Source organism: Pseudophryne corroboree, chromosome 2, assembly GCF_028390025.1.
Source record: "Pseudophryne corroboree isolate aPseCor3 chromosome 2, aPseCor3.hap2, whole genome shotgun sequence".
Taxonomy (NCBI): domain Eukaryota; kingdom Metazoa; phylum Chordata; class Amphibia; order Anura; family Myobatrachidae; genus Pseudophryne; species Pseudophryne corroboree.
In genome coordinates, this window is record NC_086445.1 from 904524747 (window position 1) to 904544046 (window position 19300).

The 19300-nt window shown below is 47.9% G+C and overlaps 1 protein-coding gene across 4 annotated transcripts in view; it reads left to right on the top strand.

Moving 5' to 3' along the window:
* Nucleotides 1–19300, top strand: part of CUX1 (cut like homeobox 1) — a 622185-nt gene that overhangs the window by 455912 nt on the left and 146973 nt on the right. For 3 of the 4 annotated variants that reach the window (XM_063956056.1, XM_063956058.1, XM_063956057.1), the window contains 2 exons: nt 5821–6009; nt 17981–18245. The exons of the other annotated variant lie outside the window; for it this stretch is intronic. In XM_063956056.1, the coding sequence (XP_063812126.1) occupies nt 5821–6009; nt 17981–18245 (454 nt within the window). The remainder of the gene's footprint in view (nt 1–5820; nt 6010–17980; nt 18246–19300) is intronic. 4 annotated transcript variants of the gene reach the window in all.

The following is a 19300-nucleotide window of genomic DNA, read 5'->3' on the forward strand; positions in this document are numbered from 1 at the left end:
TTTATTTTATATATATATATATACATATATATATATATATATATATATATATAATTTACATTTCTCTGACGTCCTAGTGGATGCTGGGGACTCCGTCAGGACCATGGGGAATAGCGGCTCCGCAGGAGACAGGGCACAAAATTTAAAAGTTTGACCACTAGGTGGTGTGTACTGGCTCCTCCCCCTATGACCCTCCTCCAAGCCTCAGTTAGGTTTTTGTGCCCGTCCGAGCAGGGTGCAATCTAGGTGGCTCTCATAAAGAGCTGCTTAGAGTAAAAGTTTTGATAGTTTTATTATTTTCAGTGAGTCCTGCTGGCAACAGGCTCACTGCAACGAGGGACCTAGGGGAGAAGAAGTGAACTCACCTGCGTGCAGGGTGGATTGGCTTCTTAGGCTACTGGACACTAGCTCCAGAGGGACGATCACAGGTACAGCCTGGATGGGTCACCGGAGCCGCGCCGCCGACCCCCTTGCAGATGCCGAAGTAAGAAGAGGTCCAGAAACCGGCGGCTGAAGGCTTTTCAGTCTTCATGAGGTAGCGCACAGCACTGCAGCTGTGCGCCATTGCGCTCAGGCACACTTCACACCGGCGGTCACTGAGGGTGCAGGGCGCTGGGGGGGGCGCCCTGGGCAGCAATGTTAATACCTTTCTGGCTAAAAAGAATACATCACATATAGTCCATGAGGCTATATGGATGTATTTCACCCCTGCCAGGTCTCAGAAAAACCGGGAGAAGAGCCCGCCGGAATAGGGGGCGGGGCCTATCTCCTCAGCACACAGCGCCATTTTCCTACACAGCTCCGCTGCTAGGAAGGCTCCCAGGCTCTCCCCTGCACTGCACTACAGAAACAGGGTAAAAAACAGAGAGGGGGGGCATTTTTTGGCGATATTATATATATTTAAGCAGCTATAAGGAAACAACACTTATATAAGGTTGTTCCTATATAATTATAGCGCTTTGGTGTGTGCTGGCAAACTCTCCCTCTGTCTCCCCAAAGGGCTAGTGGGGTCCTGTCTTCTATCAGAGCATTCCCTGTGTGTCTGCTGTGTGTCGGTACGTGTGTGTCGACATGTATGAGGACGATGTTGGTGTGGAGGCGGAGCAATTGCCGGTAATGGTGATGTCACCCCCTAGGGAGTCGACACCGGAATGGATGGCTTTGTTTATGGAATTACGTGATAATGTCAGCACGCTGCAAAAGTCGGTTGACGACATGAGACGACCGGCAAACCAGTTAGTACCTGTACAGGCGTCTCAAACACCGTCAGGGGCTGTAAAACGCCCTTTTCCTCAGTCGGTCGACACAGACCCAGACACGGACACCGAATCTAGTGTCGACGGTGAAGAAACGAACGTATTTTCCAGTAGGGCCACACGTTATATGATCACGGCAATGAAGGAGGCTTTGCATATCTCTGATACTGCAAGTACCACAAAAAGGGGTATTATGTGGGGTCTGAAAAAACTACCTGTAGTTTTTCCTGAATCAGAGGAATTGAATGACGTGTGTGATGAAGCGTGGGTTACCCCTGATAAAAAACTGCTAATTTCAAAGAAGTTATTGGCGTTATACCCTTTCCCGCCAGAGGTTAGGGCGCGCTGGGAAACACCCCCTAGGGTGGACAAGGCGCTCACACGTTTATCCAAACAAGTGGCGTTACCGTCTCCTGATACGGCCGCCCTCAAGGATCCAGCTGATAGGAGGCTGGAAAATACTCTAAAAAGTATATACACACATACTGGTGTTATACTGCGACCAGCAATCGCCTCAGCCTGGATGTGCAGTGCTGGGGTGGCTTGGTCGGATTCCCTGACTGAAAATATTGATACCCTGGATAGGGACAGTATTTTATTGACTATAGAGCAATTAAAGGATGCATTCCTTTATATGCGAGATGCACAAAGGGATATCTGCACTCTGGCATCAAGAGTAAGTGCGATGTCCATATCTGCCAGAAGAAGTCTATGGACACGACAGTGGTCAGGCGATGCGGATTCCAAACGGCATATGGAAGTATTGCCGTATAAAGGGGAGGAATTTTTTGGGGTCGGTCTATCGGATTTGGTAGCCACGGCAACAGCCGGGAAGTCCACCTTTTTACCTCAAGTCCCCTCCCAGCAGAAAAAGACGCAGTCTTTTCAGCCGCAGTCCTTTCGTTCCTATAAGAACAAGCGAGCAAAAGGACATTCATATTTGCCCCGAGGCAAAGGAAAGGGTAAGAGACTGCAGCAAGCAGCCCCTTCCCAGGAGCAGAAGTCCTCCCCGGCTTCTGCAAAGGCCTCAGCATGACGCTGGGACCTTACAAGCGGACTCAGGGGCGGTGGGGGGTCGCCTCAAGAATTTCAGCGCACAGTGGGCTCACTCGCAGGTGGACCCCTGGATCCTGCAGGTAGTATCTCAGGGTTACAGGTTGGAATTCGAGAAGTCTCCCCCTCGCCGGTTCCTAAAATCTGCTTTGCCAACGTCTCCCTCAGACAGGGCGACGGTATTGGAAGCCATTCACAAGCTGTATTCTCAGCAGGTGATAATCAAGGTACCCCTTCTACAACAGGGAAAGGGGTATTACTCCACGCTATTTGTGGTACCGAAGCCGGACGGCTCGGTAAGACCTATTCTAAATCTGAAATCTCTGAACCTGTACATACAAAAATTCAAGTTCAAGATGGAGTCACTCAGAGCAGTGATAGCGAATCTGGAAGAAGGGGATTTTATGGTGTCCTTGGACATCAAGGATGCTTACCTTCATGTCCCAATTTGCCCTTCACACCAAGGGTACCTCAGGTTCGTGGTACAAAACTGTCATTATCAGTTTCAGACGCTGCCGTTTGGATTGTCCACGGCACCCAGGGTCTTTACCAAGGTAATGGCCGAAATGATGATCCTTCTTCGAAGAGAAGGCGTATTAATTATCCCTTACTTGGACGATCTCCTGATAAGGGCAAGATCCAGAGAACAGCTGGAGGTCGGAGTAGCACTAACTCAAGTAGTGCTCCAACAGCACGGGTGGGTTCTGAATTTTCCAAAATCCCAACTGATCCCGACGACACGTCTGCTGTTCCTAGGGATGATTCTGGACACTGTTCAGAAAAAGGTATTTCTTCCGGAGAAGAAAGCCAGGGAGTTATCCGAACTCGTCAGGAACCTCCTAAAACCAGGGACAGTGTCTGTGCATCAATGCACAAGAGTCCTTGGAAAAATGGTGGCTTCTTACGAAGCGATTCCATTCGGCAGATTCCATGCACGAATTTTTCAGTGGGATCTGCTAGACAAATGGTCCGGATCGCATCTGCAGATGCATCAGCGGATAAAATTGTCGACAAGGACAAGGGTCTCTCTGCTATGGTGGTTGCAGAGTGCTCATCTGTTAGAGGGCCGCAGATTCGGCATACAGAACTGGGTCCTAGTGACCACGGATGCCAGCCTGAGAGGCTGGGGAGCGGTCACACAAGGAAGAAACTTCCAGGGCGTGTGGTCAAGCCTGGAAACGTCTCTTCACATAAATATACTGGAACTAAGAGCAATCTACAATGCTCTAAGCCTGGCAAAACCTCTGCTTCAGGGTCAGCCGGCGTTGATCCAGTCGGACAACATCACGGCAGTCGCCCACGTAAACAGACAGGGCGGCACAAGAAGCAGGAGGGCAATGGCAGAAGCTGCAAGGATTCTTCGCTGGGCGGAAAATCATGTGATAGCACTGTCAGCAGTGTTCACCACATGATTGTAGTCCATTGGGAAAGACCAATGGTGGACATGATGGCGTCCCGCCTCAACAAAAAACTGGACAGGTATTGCGCCAGGTCAAGAGACCCTCAGGCAATAGCTGTGGACGCTCTGGTAACACCATGGGTGTACCAGTCAGTGTATGTGTTCCCTCCTCTGCCTCTCATACCCAAGGTACTGAGAATTATACGGCAAAGGGGAGTAAGAACGATACTAGTGGCTCCGGACTGGCCAAGAAGGACTTGGTACCCGGAACTTCAGGAGATGCTCACGGAAGATCCGTGGCCTCTACCTCTAAGAAGGGATCTGCTTCAGCAGAGACCGTGTCTATTCCAAGACTTACCGTGGCTGCGTTTGACGGCATGGCGGTTGAACGCCGGATCCTAAGGGAAAAAGGCATTCCGGAAGAGGTCATCCCTACCCTGGTCAAAGCCAGGAAGGAGGTGACTGCACAACATTATCACCGCATTTGGAGAAAATATGTTGCATGGTGTGAGGCCAGGAAGGCCCCGACAGAGGAATTTCAACTGGGTCGATTCCTACATTTCCTGCAAACAGGATTATCTATGGGCCTCAAATTAGGGTCCATTAAGGTTCAAATTTCGGCCCTGTCGATTTTCTTCCAGAAAGAATTGGCTTCAGTTCCTGAAGTCCAGACTTTTGTAAAAGGAGTACTACATGTACAGCCCCCGGTTGTGCCCCCAGTGGCACCGTGGGATCTCAATGTAGTTTTGGATTTTCTCAAATCCCATTTGTTTGAGCCACTCAAATCGGTAGATTTGAAATATCTTACATGGAAAGTAACCATGCTACTGGCCCTGGCTTCAGCCAGGAGAGTGTCGGAATTGGCGGCTTTATCGTATAAAAGCCCATATCTGATTTTCCATTCGGACAGGGCAGAATTGAGGACGCGTCCTCATTTTCTGCCTAAGGTGGTATCAGCGTTTCACCTGAACCAGCCTATTGTGGTGCCTGCGGCTACTAGCGATTTGGAGGATTCCAAGTTGCTGGACGTTGTCAGAGCATTGAAAATATATATTTCAAGGACGGCTGGAGTCAGAAAATCTGACTCGCTGTTTATACTGTATGCACCCAACAAGCTGGGTGCTCCTGTTTCTAAGCAGACGATTGCTCGTTGGATTTGTAGCACAATTCAACTGGCACATTCTGTGGCAGGCCTGCCACAGCCTAAATCTGTCAATGCCCACTCCACAAGGAAGGTGGGCTCATCTTGGGCGGCTGCCCGAGGGGTCTCGGCATTACAACTCTGCCGAGCAGCTACGTGGTCAGGGGAGAACACGTTTGTAAAATTCTACAAATTTGATACCCTGGCTAAGGAGGACCTGGAGTTCTCTCATTCGGTGCTGCAGAGTCTTCCGCACTCTCCCGCCCGTTTGGGAGCTTTGGTATAATCCCCATGGTCCTGACGGAGTCCCCAGCATCCACTAGGACGTCAGAGAAAATAAGAATTTACTCACCGGTAATTCTATTTCTCGTAGTCCGTAGTGGATGCTGGGCGCCCATCCCAAGTGCGGATTGTCTGCAATACTTGTACATAGTTATTGTTACAAAAAAATCGGGTTGTTTATTGTTGTGAGCCATCTTTTCAGAGGCTCCTACGTTATCATACTGTTAACTGGGTTCAGATCACAAGTTGTACGGTGTGATTGGTGTGGCTGGTATGAGTCTTACCCGGGATTCAAAATCCTTCCTTATTGTGTACGCTCGTCCGGGCACAGTATCCTAACTGAGGCTTGGAGGAGGGTCATAGGGGGAGGAGCCAGTACACACCACCTAGTGGTCAAACTTTTAAATTTTGTGCCCTGTCTCCTGCGGAGCCGCTATTCCCCATGGTCCTGACGGAGTCCCCAGCATCCACTACGGACTACGAGAAATAGAATTACCGGTGAGTAAATTCTTATTATAATATATTATGAAGGGATTTGTCATATTAAACAAAAAAAAACACAAAGCGTGACCAGCTATTCTTTCTGAATAAAACTAAATATTGTGATACTCACTGTAATATATCTGAATATAAAAGACCAGTAACATTCACCGTTATTTAACCGTTTCCGGTTATTTGTTTTTATGTAGGTCAACGTCTGTTTGGCGAAACTATTCTTGGGCTAACTCAAGGCTCAGTCTCTGATTTACTGGCAAGACCAAAGCCCTGGCATAAACTGAGTTTGAAAGGAAGAGAACCCTTCGTACGCATGCAGCTGTGGCTCAATGACCCAAATAATGTAGATAAGCTAATGGATATGAAACGGATGGAAAAGAAAGGTATGAGACTGATTTTGTTAAGGGAGGGATGGGTTGTATTTATATTGGCCTTTTAATACAACTAGTCTCCTTTTATGTTTACTGCATTGATTCTGTACAGTAGCTCACAATGGAGAATGACAATCCATAAAGTCCTGGACTTTATGGAGTTGTATTGCAGAGGTCTGGATCAGTTGATTACTTTAGAAAAGTGTTCTAGAACACAATTATCATAAGTTAAGGAAACATTATCAAGGGGGTTTGAGGTCGGTTAGTGAAAGTGGGCAACCCATTTAAAGTACCTTTCTGTTTTCATTGTAATACTTAGGGAGCAATTAAATTAGCTGCTGTAAAGTACTAAAGTAAAGTACATAACCCGTGTTGCTGCGCTTTGTAATTGGGCCCAGTTGGAATAATCTGTATCGAGTGACCCGGTATTCCAACTCTGGTAGCTGGCAGGGTTGAAGGAGAGTTCAGCTAGGCAAGCTGTGCTGTGTAAACGGGAAGCCGGATCGCATCGACCTGGCTCCCATTCACAGTGAATGTACGGGTGGCGCTTGGAGATAATGTGATCTCCCAGCGCCGCCCCCGCCGCGTCACCACTGACGTCACCAGCCCGGCAATATGCCAGGTTGGATTCAGTGGTGTGAAAGGGGCCTGAGGCGGATCGTGCCGGGAAGCTCCCGTGTCAGGCTCCCGGGTGCAAACCGCTATAGTCGGTATAAAAGTGGTGTAATTGAATTTCCCCTTAGTCTTTACAAAACGGTATGTGAAATTAAAAAACCTCCTTTAACTAATATTTACTGTACTGTGTACGTTTGACTAAGGGGTGTGCGGGCCCGAAACGTTGGAACATACCTGTGATGACCATACACTGATTCTTGGAAGTGCCACTGCCTTTTCTCTTACGTCCTAGAGGATGCTGGGGACTCCGTAAGGACCATGGGGTATAGACGGGCTCCGCAGGAGACATGGGCACTATAAAGAAACTTTAGAATGGGTGTGCACTGGCTCCTCCCTCTATGCCCGTCCTCCAGACCTCAGTTAGTTCCTGTGCCCAGGGGAGACTGGGTGCATTACAGGGAGCTCTACTGAGTTTCCTGTCAGAAAGTATATTTGTTAGGTTTTTTATTTTCAGGGAGCCTGCTGGCAACAGACTCCCTGCATCGAGGGACTGAGGGGAGAGAAACAGACCTACTTTAATGCTAGGCTCTGCTTCTTAGGCTACTGGGCACCATTAGCTCCAGAGGGAGTCGGAACGCAGGTCTCCCCTCGCCGTTTGTCCCAGAGCCGCGCCGCCGTCCTCCTCACAGAGCCGGAAGATAGAAGCCGGGTGAGTATTAGAAGACAGAAGACTTCAAAGGCGGCAGAAGACTTCAGATCTTCTCTGAGGTAACGCGCAGCAGTAACGCTGCGCGCCATTGCTCCCACACACTGCAGGCACGGATGGGTGCAGGGCGCAGGGAGGGCGCCCTGGGCAGCAATATTACACCTCTAGGACTGGCTAGTACATATATAGGCTGCGGAGGCAGTATATATTAAAATCCCCCGCCAGTATTACATAATTGAGCGGGACCGAAGCTCGCCGCTGGGGGGGCGGAGCTTGATCCCACAGCACTAACCAGCGCCATTTTCTCCACAGAGCACTGCAGAGAAGCTGGCTCCCCGGACTCTCCCCTGCTGAACACGGTGACACAGGGCAGAAAAGAGGGGGGGGGGGGGGGGGGCATTTGTAAGGCGCAGTAAGTGTATTATATACAGATTATTATATATAAAAGCGCTATTTATCTGGGAATTTTGTTTCCAGTGTCAGTTGGCGCTGGGTGTGTGCTGGCATACTCTCTCTCTGTCTCTCCAAAGGGCCTTATTGGGGGAACTGTCTCCATATAAATATATCCCTGTGTGTGTGTGGGGGTGTCGGTACGAGTATGTCGGCATGTCTGAAGCGGAAGGCTCATCTAAGTAGGAGGTGGAGCAGATGATTGTGGTGTCTCTGTCGGCAGCGCCGACACCTGATTGGTTGGACATGTGGAATGTTTTAAATGCAAATGTGACTTTATTACATAAAAGGATGGATAAAGCAGAGTCCAGGGAAAAAGCAGGGAGTCAATCCATGGCTTTAGCTGTGTCACAGGGCCCTTCAGGGTCCCAAAAACGTCCTCTATCCCAAATAGCAGACACTGATACCGACACGGATTCTGACTCCAGTGTCGACTACGATGATGCAAGGTTACACCCAAGGGTGGCCAAAAGTATTCATGATATGATTATTGCGATAAAAGATGTTTTGCATATCACAGATGACCCCTCTGTCCCTGACACGAGGGTGCACATGTTTAAGGAAAAGAAACCTGAGGTAACCTTTCCCCCATCTCATGAGCTAAACGAGTTATTTGAAAAAGCTTGGGAAACTCCAGATAAAAAACTGCAGATTCCCATGAGGATTCTTATGGCGTATCCTTTTCCTGCATGGGACAGGGTACGGTGAGAATCCTCGCCCAGGGTGGACAAGGCTTTAACGCGCTTGTCCAAGAAGGTGGCGCTACCATCTCCAGACACGGCAGCCCTCAAGGATCCTGCTGATCGCAGACAGGAAACTACCTTAAAATCTATTTATACACATACCGGTGCTTTACTCAGGCCGGCAATAGCATCGGCATGGGTATGTAGCGCAGTTGCAGCTTGGACAGATACCTTGTCAGTTGACATTGATACCCTAGATAGGGATACCATTTTATTGACCTTAGGTCACATTAAAGACGCAGTCTTATATATGAGAGACGCTCAGAGAGACGTTGGGCTGCTAGGTTCGAGAGCCAACGCCATGGCGATTTCGGCTAGGCGAGCCCTGTGGACCCGCCAATGGACAGCTGATGCCGACTCAGAGAGGCATATGGAGGTTTTACCTTACAAGGGTGAGGTTTTATTTGGGGAAGGTCTCGCGGACCTGGTTTCCACAGCTACCGCGGGTAAATCTACTTTTTGCCTTTTGTTCCCCCACAGCAAAAGAAAACTTCACAATATCAGATGCAGTCCTTTCGGTCGCATAAGTCCTGAAGAGGTCGGGGGCTCATCCTTCCTCGCCAGAGGTAAGGGTAGAGGGAAAAGAACGCCTGCTACGGCTAGTTCCCATGAGCAGAAGTCCTCCCCGGCTTCCACTAAATCCACCGCATGACGCTGGGGCTCCACTGAGGGAGTCCGCACCGGTGGGGGCACGTCTTCGACTCTTCAGCCAGGTCTGGGTTCTGTCAGACGTGGATCCTTGGGCGCTGGAAATTGTGTCCCAAGGCTACAAACTGGAATTCGAAGAGGTGCCTCCTCGCCGATTTTTCAAGTCGGCCTTGCCAGCTGCTCCCCCAGAGAGGGAAATAGTGTTAGCTGCAATTCAAAAGCTGTGTCAACAGCAAGTGATTATCAAGGTTCCCCTAGTCCAACAGGGGAAAGGGTACTATTCAACCCTGTTCGTGGTCCCGAAACCGTATGGCTCGGTCAGACCCATTTTAAATCTAAAATCCCTAAACCTGTACTTGAAAAAGTTCAAATTCAAGATGGAATCGCTCCGGGCAGTGATCTCCAGCCTGGAAGGGGGGGATTTTATGGTGTCTCTAGACATAAAGGATGCATACCTTCATGTCCCCATATATCCTCCTCATCAGGAGTACCTGAGATTCGCTGTACAGGACTGTCATTACCAGTTTCAGACGTTGCCGTTTGGGCTTTCCACGGCCCCAAGGATTTTCACCAAGGTGATGGCGGAGATGATGGTGCTCCTGCAAAGGCAGGGAGTCACAATTATACCGTACTTGGATGATCTCCTTATAAAAGCGAGATCGAGAGATCAATTGCTGAAAAGCGTGTCGCTCTCACTGAGAGTGCTACAACAGCATGGTTGGATTCTAAATCTGCCAAAGTCTCAATTGATTCCAACGACTCGTCTATCATTCCTAGGCATGATTCTGGACACGGAACAGAAGAGGGTTTTTCTCCCAATGGAAAAAGCCCAGGACCTCCAGAACATGGTCAGAGACCTGCTAAAACCAAAAAGAGTGTCTGTTCATCAATGCACTCGAGTTATGGGAAAAATGGTGGCAGCCTACGAGGCCATCCCCTTCAGCAGGTTCCATGCGAGGACATTTCAGTGGGACCTTCTGGACAAGTGGTTCGGGTCCCATCTACAAATACATCAGGAGATAAGCCTGTCCCCCAGGGCCAGGGTGTCTCTCCTGTGGTGGCTGCAGAGTGCTCACCTTCTAGAGGGTCGCAGGTTCGGCATTCAAGACTGGGTTCTGATAACCACGGACGCGAGCCTCCGAGGATGGGGAGCAGTCACACAAGGAAGGAATTTTCAGGGACTGTGGTCAAGCCAGGAGGCTTATCTACACATCAACGTACTGGAATTGAGGGCCATATACAACGGCCTACGACAAGCTGAGAATCTTCTTCGCGACCTACCGGTTCTGATTCAATCAGACAACATCACAGCCGTGGCTCATGTAAACCGCCAAGGCGGGACAAGGAGCAGAGTGGCAATGGCGGAAGCCACCAGGATTCTTCGCTGGGCGGAAAATCACGTAAGCGCTCTGTCAGCAGTCTTCATTCCGGGAGTGGACAACTGGGAAGCAGACTTCCTCAGCAGACACGATCTCCATCCAGGAGAGTGGGGACTTCATCAAGAAGTTTTTGCAGAGATAACAAGTCATTGGGTACTTCCTCAGGTAGACATGATGGCGTCACGCCTCAACAAGAAGCTTCGGAGGTATTGTGCCAGGTCAAGGGACCCTCAGGCAGTAGCGGTGGACACCCTGGTGACACCATGGGTGTTTCAGTCGGTCTATGTGTTCCCTCCTCTTCCTCTCATCTCAAAAATATTGGGAATCATAAGACGAAAAAGAGTGTAGTCAATACTCATTGTTCCAGATTGGCCTAGAAGGGCCTGGTATTCAGATCTTCAGGAAATGCTCACAGAAGATCCGTGGCCTCTTCCTCTCAGGGAGGACCTGTTGCAGCAGGGGCCCTGCGTGTTCCAAGACTTACCGCGGTTACGTTTGACGGCATGGCAGTTGAACACCGAATCCTAGCTGGGAAAGGTATTCCGGAAGAAGTCCTCCCTACGCTGATAAAGGCTAGGAAGGCGGTGACGGCGAAACATTATCACCGTATCTGGAGGAAGTATGTATATTGGTGTGAAGCCAAGAATGCTCCTACGGAAGATTTCCGTCTGGTCCGTTTTCTCCACTTTCTACAGACAGGAGTGGATATGGGCCTGGAGTTAGGCTCCATTAAGGTACACATTTCGGCCCTATCTATTTTCTTTCAGAAGGAATTGGCTTCTCTTCCAGAAGTCCAGACTTTTGTAAAGGGAGTGCTGCACATCCAGCCTCCTTTTGTGCCCCCAGTGGCACCATGGGACCTTAACGTGGTGTTACGGTTCCTAAACTCTCACTGGATTGAACTGCTTCAGACGGTTGAATTAAAATTTCTCACTTGGAAGGTGGTCATGTTGTTGGCCTTGGCATCTGCGAGGCGGGTGTCCGAATTGGCGGCCTTGTCTCACAAGAGCCCCTATCTGATTTTCCATGTGGATAGAGCGGAGTTGAGAACTCGTCCTCAATTTTTGCCCATGGTGGTTTCATCATTTCATATGAACCAGCCTATTGTGGTGCCTGTGGCTACGGGTGACTTGGAGGACTCCAAGTCCCTGGATGTAGTCAGGGCCTTAAAAATCTATGTAGACAGGACGGCTCGGGTTAGGAAAACAGAGGCACTGTTGGTCCTGTATGCAGCCAACAAACTTGGCGCTCCTGCTTCAAAGCAGACTATTGCTCGCTGGATCTGTAACACGATTCAGCAGGCGCATTCTACGGCTGGATTGCCGTTACCAAATTCGGTAAGGGCCCATTCCACTAGGAAGGTGGGCTCTTCTTGGGCGGCTGCCCGAGGCGTCTCGGCTTTACAGCTTTGCCGAGCAGCTACCTGGTCGGGTTCAAACACTTTTGCAAAGTTCTATAAGTTTGATACCCTGGCTGATGAGGACCTTGCGTTTGCTCAGTCGGTGCTGCAGAGTCGTCCGCACTCTCCCGCCCGGTCTGGAGCTTTGGTATAAACCTCATGGTCCTTACGGAGTCCCCAGCATCCTCTAGGACGTAAGAGAAAATAAGATTTTAAACCTACCGGTAAATCTTTTTCTTCTAGTCCGTAGAGGATGCTGGGCGCCCCTCCCAGTGCGGACTATTTTCTGCAAGGCTTGTATATAGTTATTGCTTACATAAGGTTTATGTTACAGTTGAAATCCGTCTTTGTCTGATAATGTTTTGTTCATACTGTTAACTGGCTGCGTATATTCCAGGTTATACGGTGTGGATGGTGTGGGCTGGTATGAATCTTGCCCCTGGATTAACAAAAATCCTTTCCTCGTACTGTCCGTCTCCTCTGGGCACAATTCTCTAACTGAGGTCTGGAAGAGGGGCATAGAGGGAGGAGCCAGTGCACACCCATTCTAAAGTTTCTTTATAGTGCCCATGTCTCCTGCGGAGCCCGTCTATACCCCATGGTCCTTACGGAGTCCCCAGCATCCTCTACAGACTAGGAGAAAAAGATTTACCGGTAGGTTTAAAATCTTATTTTCCATTGTATGCATGTCTGTGCTGAGGGCATCAGAGCTACTTGAAACTTATGTTCAGCAGAGTGCCAGACTGCACACTGTTTTGTGTGTGTGTGTGTGTGTGTGTGTGTGTGTGTGTGTGTGTGTGTGTGTGTGTGTGTGTGTGTGTGTGTGTGTGTGTGTGTGTGTGTGTGTTTATATATCCCTGTATATATATCCCTTGAAAAAGACTTAAGGATGAAACGTGTTGGATTTCCCCCCTCACTGACCTCTCTATACCTCAGTTAGGTGTTATGCTCTTTTTTTTTATCAATTTTAGATATTTACATGCATTTCTAATTAGATATATTAGAATTTTTTTTATTAATCTTAGACTCTGTAACGTTAATAAATATTTATTGTCATAATTTTTTCAGTACACCATGTTGTCTATTTATATATTTATAAACAAGTCCCCCAGTCCGTTTTACACCATTGGTTGCTTGAACCCTTGTCCCCCACATATATCTATCTATCTATCTATATATATATATATATATATATATATATATCACTGTATGTCATAAACAATTTTAAGGATTTAAGCCAAATGTTTTTAGCCTGTGGGTCACAATCTATAAAACAGGTCCCTATGCTGTACCATCTAGGGTGGGGTCTCCCATGATGCATCTTTTGTAGAACTGTTGTATCTGGTTGGCTATTAAAATATGCATTCATCATATTCATTATTAATCTATATACGAGTCTCATGGCGTGGTAATAAGAAATAATGTACTCCGCTTGTAGCCAGATAACTGTGAAGTGATTAAAAGGAAATAGGAATTGTATTAATAATTGAAAAGTGAATGGACTAGACTAGAGTTAATCAAGACCAGGAACAGCAAATATAAAGCACCGCAGGCTATCCATACCCCAGTAATGTCCTCTAATATATTTGCTGTTCAGCAGTAACCTACAAAATAAATATCATTTTAACAACACACACAAATGACCCTACCTGAACTAATTATCCATAATCCAAAAGCAAAGGTATTATCCCATTTGCCTTAAATAGGAAAATCCAGGACTGATATGTATATGTACAGATGTGTTTCCTACATCTAATCTCAATACACCATGCGGCGCTGGTGAGCCTCGCTGAGCGGTGTAGTGCAGCAACTTTTCTTTAAATTTGCGTTTTATTCGCACCACGGACTCCGCAAAACTCCACTCAATCTGTACCAGAGACGCCAGACTGTGACGCTAACCACACAGGAATGCGTATAAGTGTGTACAAAGTCCCAGAGCTAGAGGAATTTGGCATGAAAAACGCACTGCAGCCGCTGCATCACTGCGCTTCCTATACAGATTCAGACTTACACAGCAATGTATAAGTGTCGCATAGCAAATTAATCGGTGCAGTCTCAATTAGAGGTTTTGTGGCATTGCATTTCAACTAAATCATTCAAGCGAAAACGATGTTCGGCGCTAGGAGAGTCGTACTGCACCTTGTGCACACCAAGAGCCATTTGGCGTGGCAGGAGTATACGGGACACATTTGTATGGGATCTATTATCCATAATGCTTGGGCCTTTGTATTGTCCCGATAGGAGGCAATCAGGAGACCACCTGTTGGGATCCCGGCGGTCACAGTGCTGACACCAGAATCCCGACAGGCAGTAAAATGCACGACAGTGAGCCCCTGTGCACGCAGCCTGGCAATCTCAGCGAGCCCGCAGGGGGCTTTCTAGCACCCGCCCCATTGCCGGCATACTGGTGGCCAGGATCCCGCTGTCTGTATCTTGCCAGCCGGCATCCCGGCCGCCGGTAATTGGTATGTATTCCGTCCAGATAGGGTTTTTCTCATAATTTGGAGCAACATGCCTAAAATATTTTTTCAATGATTCAAGTCTCTCCCTACCCTGAGCCTGAATTCCACCTTTAATTCAGTGCTCTGTACAGTGAATCTAGAGAGAGGCACTTGGTAATTACACTGATGTGTGACCTAACCACCAAGGAGCCACAGTTATTTCTCTATTATACTTTCTTGGTTGTTGTTTTTTTTAATTTCTGAATAATGGGCTACCAGATAAGAGATCCCTTTCTTGTATAGCTAAAGAGGTAATCATTCCTGGAACAAGTACTTATCATAAAATGTCTTGTATTTACTATACTTCATCAGAAGATATTTTACACCACATACTACAGTATATCAGCACGGAGGTGACTGTAGCACACCTGGCACACTATGAGATGTATATAGCACACCTGGCACACTATGAGATGTATATAGCACACCTGGCACACTATGAGATGTATATAGCACACCTGGCACACTATGAGATGTATATAGCACACCTGGCACACTATGAGATGTATATAGCACACCTGGCACACTATGAGATGTATATAGCACACCTGGCACACTATGAGATGTATATAGCACACCTGGCACACTATGAGATGTATATAGCACACCTGGCACACTATGAGATGTATATAGCACACCTGGCACACTATGAGATGTATATAGCACACCTGGCACACTATGAGATGTATATAGCACACCTGGCACACTATGAGATGTATCTGCTGTTCCCAGTTGTATCACTTTATTTGAAGTTTTGTGTGCGCTCAGCCAGTGCCGTAACTAGGCATTTTAGCGCTGTGTGCAAGAAACGACAGTGGCGCGCCCCCCCCCCCCCCCCCATGTAAGATAGGGGCAGTGCGCGCCGTAGGTGCGTGAAAAATGTATAGGGGCGTGGCTTCACGGGGAAGGGGCGTGGTCACAAAATAATAGCAATTCATACTACGGTGCGCAGTAGTCTACATTATTCAAATTACACTGCACAGTAGCGCCACTACACCAGGTAGAGCCCCTTTTATACATTACAGCAGACAGCGTCCCCCTTTTTACACATTACAGCAGACAGTCCCCCTTTTTACACATTGCGGCAGCCAGTCCCCCTTTTTACACATTGCGGCAGCCAGGCCCCCTCTTTACACATTGCGGCAGCCAGTCCCCCTTTTTACACATTGCGGCAGCCAGTCCCCCTTTTTACATATTGCGGCAGCCAGGCCCCCTTTTTACACATTACGGCAGCCAGGCCCCCTTTTTACACATTGCGGCAGCCAGGCCCCCTCTTTACACATTGCAGCAGCCAGGACCTCTTTTTACACATTGCGGCAGCCAGGCCCCCTCTTTACACATTGCGGCAGCCAGTCCCCCTTTTTACACATTGCGGCAGCCAGGACCCCTTTTTACACATTGCGGCAGCCAGTCCCCCTTTTTACATATTGCGGCAGCCAGGCCCCCTTTTTACACATTACGGCAGCCAGGCCCCCTTTTTACACATTGCGGCAGCCAGGCCCCCTCTTTACACATTGCAGCAGCCAGGACCCCTTTTTACACATTGCGGCAGCCAGGCCCCCTCTTTACACATTGCGGCAGCCAAGCCCCCTTTTTATACATTGCGGCAGCCAGGACCCCTTTTTACACATTGCGGCAGCCAGGACCCCTTTTTACACATTGCGGCAGCCAGGCCCCCTTTTTACACATTGCGGCAGACGATGTCCCCCTGAGAGAGAGAGAGAGAGAGAGAGAGAGAGGGATATACTTACCTTCTCCCTGCTGACAGGCTCCTCGTGCTGGCATCTCCCTCTCGGTGCAGGCAGTGAGGTGAGAAGGAGGAGGAGGGAGGGGGATTGGAGCCGCAGCAGCGCTATTTGATTGGTAGTAAGCGCCGCTGCAGCATCCCCCTCTCCTTCCGTATTGGTTGCCTGGCGCTGCTGTGGATGCTGGGATGAAGGAACCGCATCCCAGCATTCATAGCAGCGCCGGGCAGCCAATACAGAAGGAGAGGGGGATGCTGCAGCGGCGCTTACTACCAATCAAATAGCGCTGCTGCGGCTCCCTGCTCCCCCTCCCTCCTCCTCCTTGAACGCTGCCCGGCGCTGGTCTCTTCTCCCTCCAGCACGGCGCACACAGCAGCCAGAGGCGGCATGTAATGAGTCAATTTGACTCATTACATGCCGCTGGCCGTTGCGCCCTCAGGGCAACTGCGCTGTGTGCCAAGCCCACTTGGCACACACGTAGTTACGGCCCTGCGCTCAGCATCTGGATACACACTATAAAATTATCTGTCCAATCTTTATGGTTGGAATGAAAATCTGGTAATGTCTGGGAGAAAATAATAAATTGACATTTGTTTCTTAGCCCTTTAAAACAGACAAAAATGGTCATTCAGACAGATTGGTCAACTCTCAGATTTCATCAATTTATCTGAACGACCATTTTTGTCCATTTTCTGGATTTTTTGTGAGCAAATGGTTGATTGACATTTGCTCCCAGACTTTACCAGATTTTTGCTCCAACCAGCCAGATTGGACAGATAATCTTATAGTGTGTATGTACCAGACCCACACCTGCGCTGTCTAACATTACATTGCCTAGTTCTGACCAGCACCTGCAGGTCTCTGTATAGAGCAGGGGTAGACAATGTCTGACACTCCAGCTGCTGTGAACTACATCTCCCAACATGCCCTGACAGCAAAACTTTGTAAAGGTAAGCTGGGATGTGTAGTTTTACAGCTGTTGAAGTGTTATGTTGCTTACCCCTGGATAGAGTGTTATAGTCTACCATTTAGACATAATGCAATTGCATGAAATGTAAGAGCGCATGTTTCGGCATAAGGTACTCACATCTCCCGTACTGTATCTGTGTAGGCTCCATGCAAGATGCCATTCCTGGCGTTCAGATGCCTCTAAATAGCAGATAATTGAATTGTCCCCTTGCTGTGAAAAATGTACATTTTAATGTTTAATGAATGTGATTTCCTTATCTTCCATAAGATCTGTTAACTACACATGGCTAAAACAATTTCTCTAGTAATATGTGTTATGTGCTGTACAGTATATGATTCTCTAAGCATAGCCCAAAAAATGTGCACAGTTTTCTTTAATTGTGAAGTCAACTGGTACAAAATTATTCAGGTAGTAGGCAACAGATTTGTGCTCCTTCTGTAATACCTGCCACAGTTATACTGTATGTGTAGTTTAGTAACAGTTACTGTTCTAGTATAGTGCGATTCATTTGTCTGATGCGCCATCTAGTGGCTAAATGCAATACATAACTCTACAGTCAAATGAATTGGAAATGAACCACTTATCCATTTTAATTGCACATAAGTTAATTGTTAATGAGTAGCCAAGCCTTGGGGAGGGGGAAGGGGGGGATATATTTTCTAGACAAAGTGGAAAGTCAGGGAATTCTTCAGATGCATGAAATTCTTTTGTAGGGAGTAGTAGCAAGTGTGCATGCAGCTTTAGTTCATGAGGCCCTGGCATTATATGGCATCTTTTGCGTACAGATCTGACTTCTCAAGTAATCCATAAAATGTTTTTTCTTCCAGCATACATGAAAAGGAGACACAGCTCAGTGAGTGACAGCCAGCCCTGTGAGCCGCCTCCCACAGGAATAGATTACAGCCAGGGATCTAGTCCGCAGCCACAGCATCACCTGAAGAAACCGCGAGTGGTGCTCGCTCCTGAGGAGAAAGAAGCTTTGAAACGGGCTTACCAGCAAAAGCCATACCCTTCCCCTAAGACTATTGAGGAGCTAGCAACACAGCTGAACCTTAAAACCAGTACTGTCATTAACTGGTTCCATAACTACAGGTAAATACACTGCAGTTTGTCACATTTCCCTGGTTCAGCTATATTCTAAAACTATATGCCCCCTTCCCGTAATCCTATATGCCCCCTGCTGTAATGTAAAAGCTAGCAGATTACACTAACCTTAATCAGGGCAGGAGGATGGCTTTCACTCTATGCAGCTGTTAAGTGATTTTTAGCCAAATACGAATGTGTTGACTTGGTATGACACCAGAGCCTGACCATATATTAAGCAACTTAGGTTCCTGCCAAGGGCCTAGATGGCACTGAGGGATACTCACTGGCTTTTAAAGGAGTGAGAAGTGGGCCCAAACCAGCATCATGCCTAAAGTGCCTAGAGGTCTTAATCTGAGGTATCAATATAATATGATTACTGTGGGATAACAAAGCACATATACAGTATGTGTGAGGGCTATAATGTGACATGGCTACATGTGGAGGCTCACATACCGTAATTGTCCCTTCTAGAGATCACCAGGTCCACACATTTCCTGATAATAAGCAATGGGTGAATTACTACCCGTCTGAAACCCCTACTATCTCAAACCTACTGTACCTCAGAACTACTCCAAATGCCCCATTATTTTGCATAATGAAGCACAAGGGGCAATTGTGGGCGTAGGGTGGAATTGGAGGTGGGTTGGAAACTTTTAAGGGACATAAATATTTTCTCCTTCAGAGTCCCAAACCCAAACTAATGTAACATTATACTCCACAATCCGTCTAAATAATAATGTTGTGGCTATAAGCAAAGGAATATAGACAATCCTTACTTCACAGTGCACTATAATATGACTATGCTCCTTCTACAGGGCACAGGAGCCACATCACTGCCACTACAGAGCACAGGAGGCACTAATCACTGCCACAGTGCCACTACAGAGCACAGGAGGCACTAATCACTGCCACAGTGCCACTACAGAGCACAGGAGGCACTAATCACTGCCACAGTGCCACTACAGAGCACAGGAGGCACTAATCACTGCCACATTGCCACTACAGAGCACAGGAGGCACTAATCACGTCCACATTGCCACTACAGAGCACAGGAGGAACTA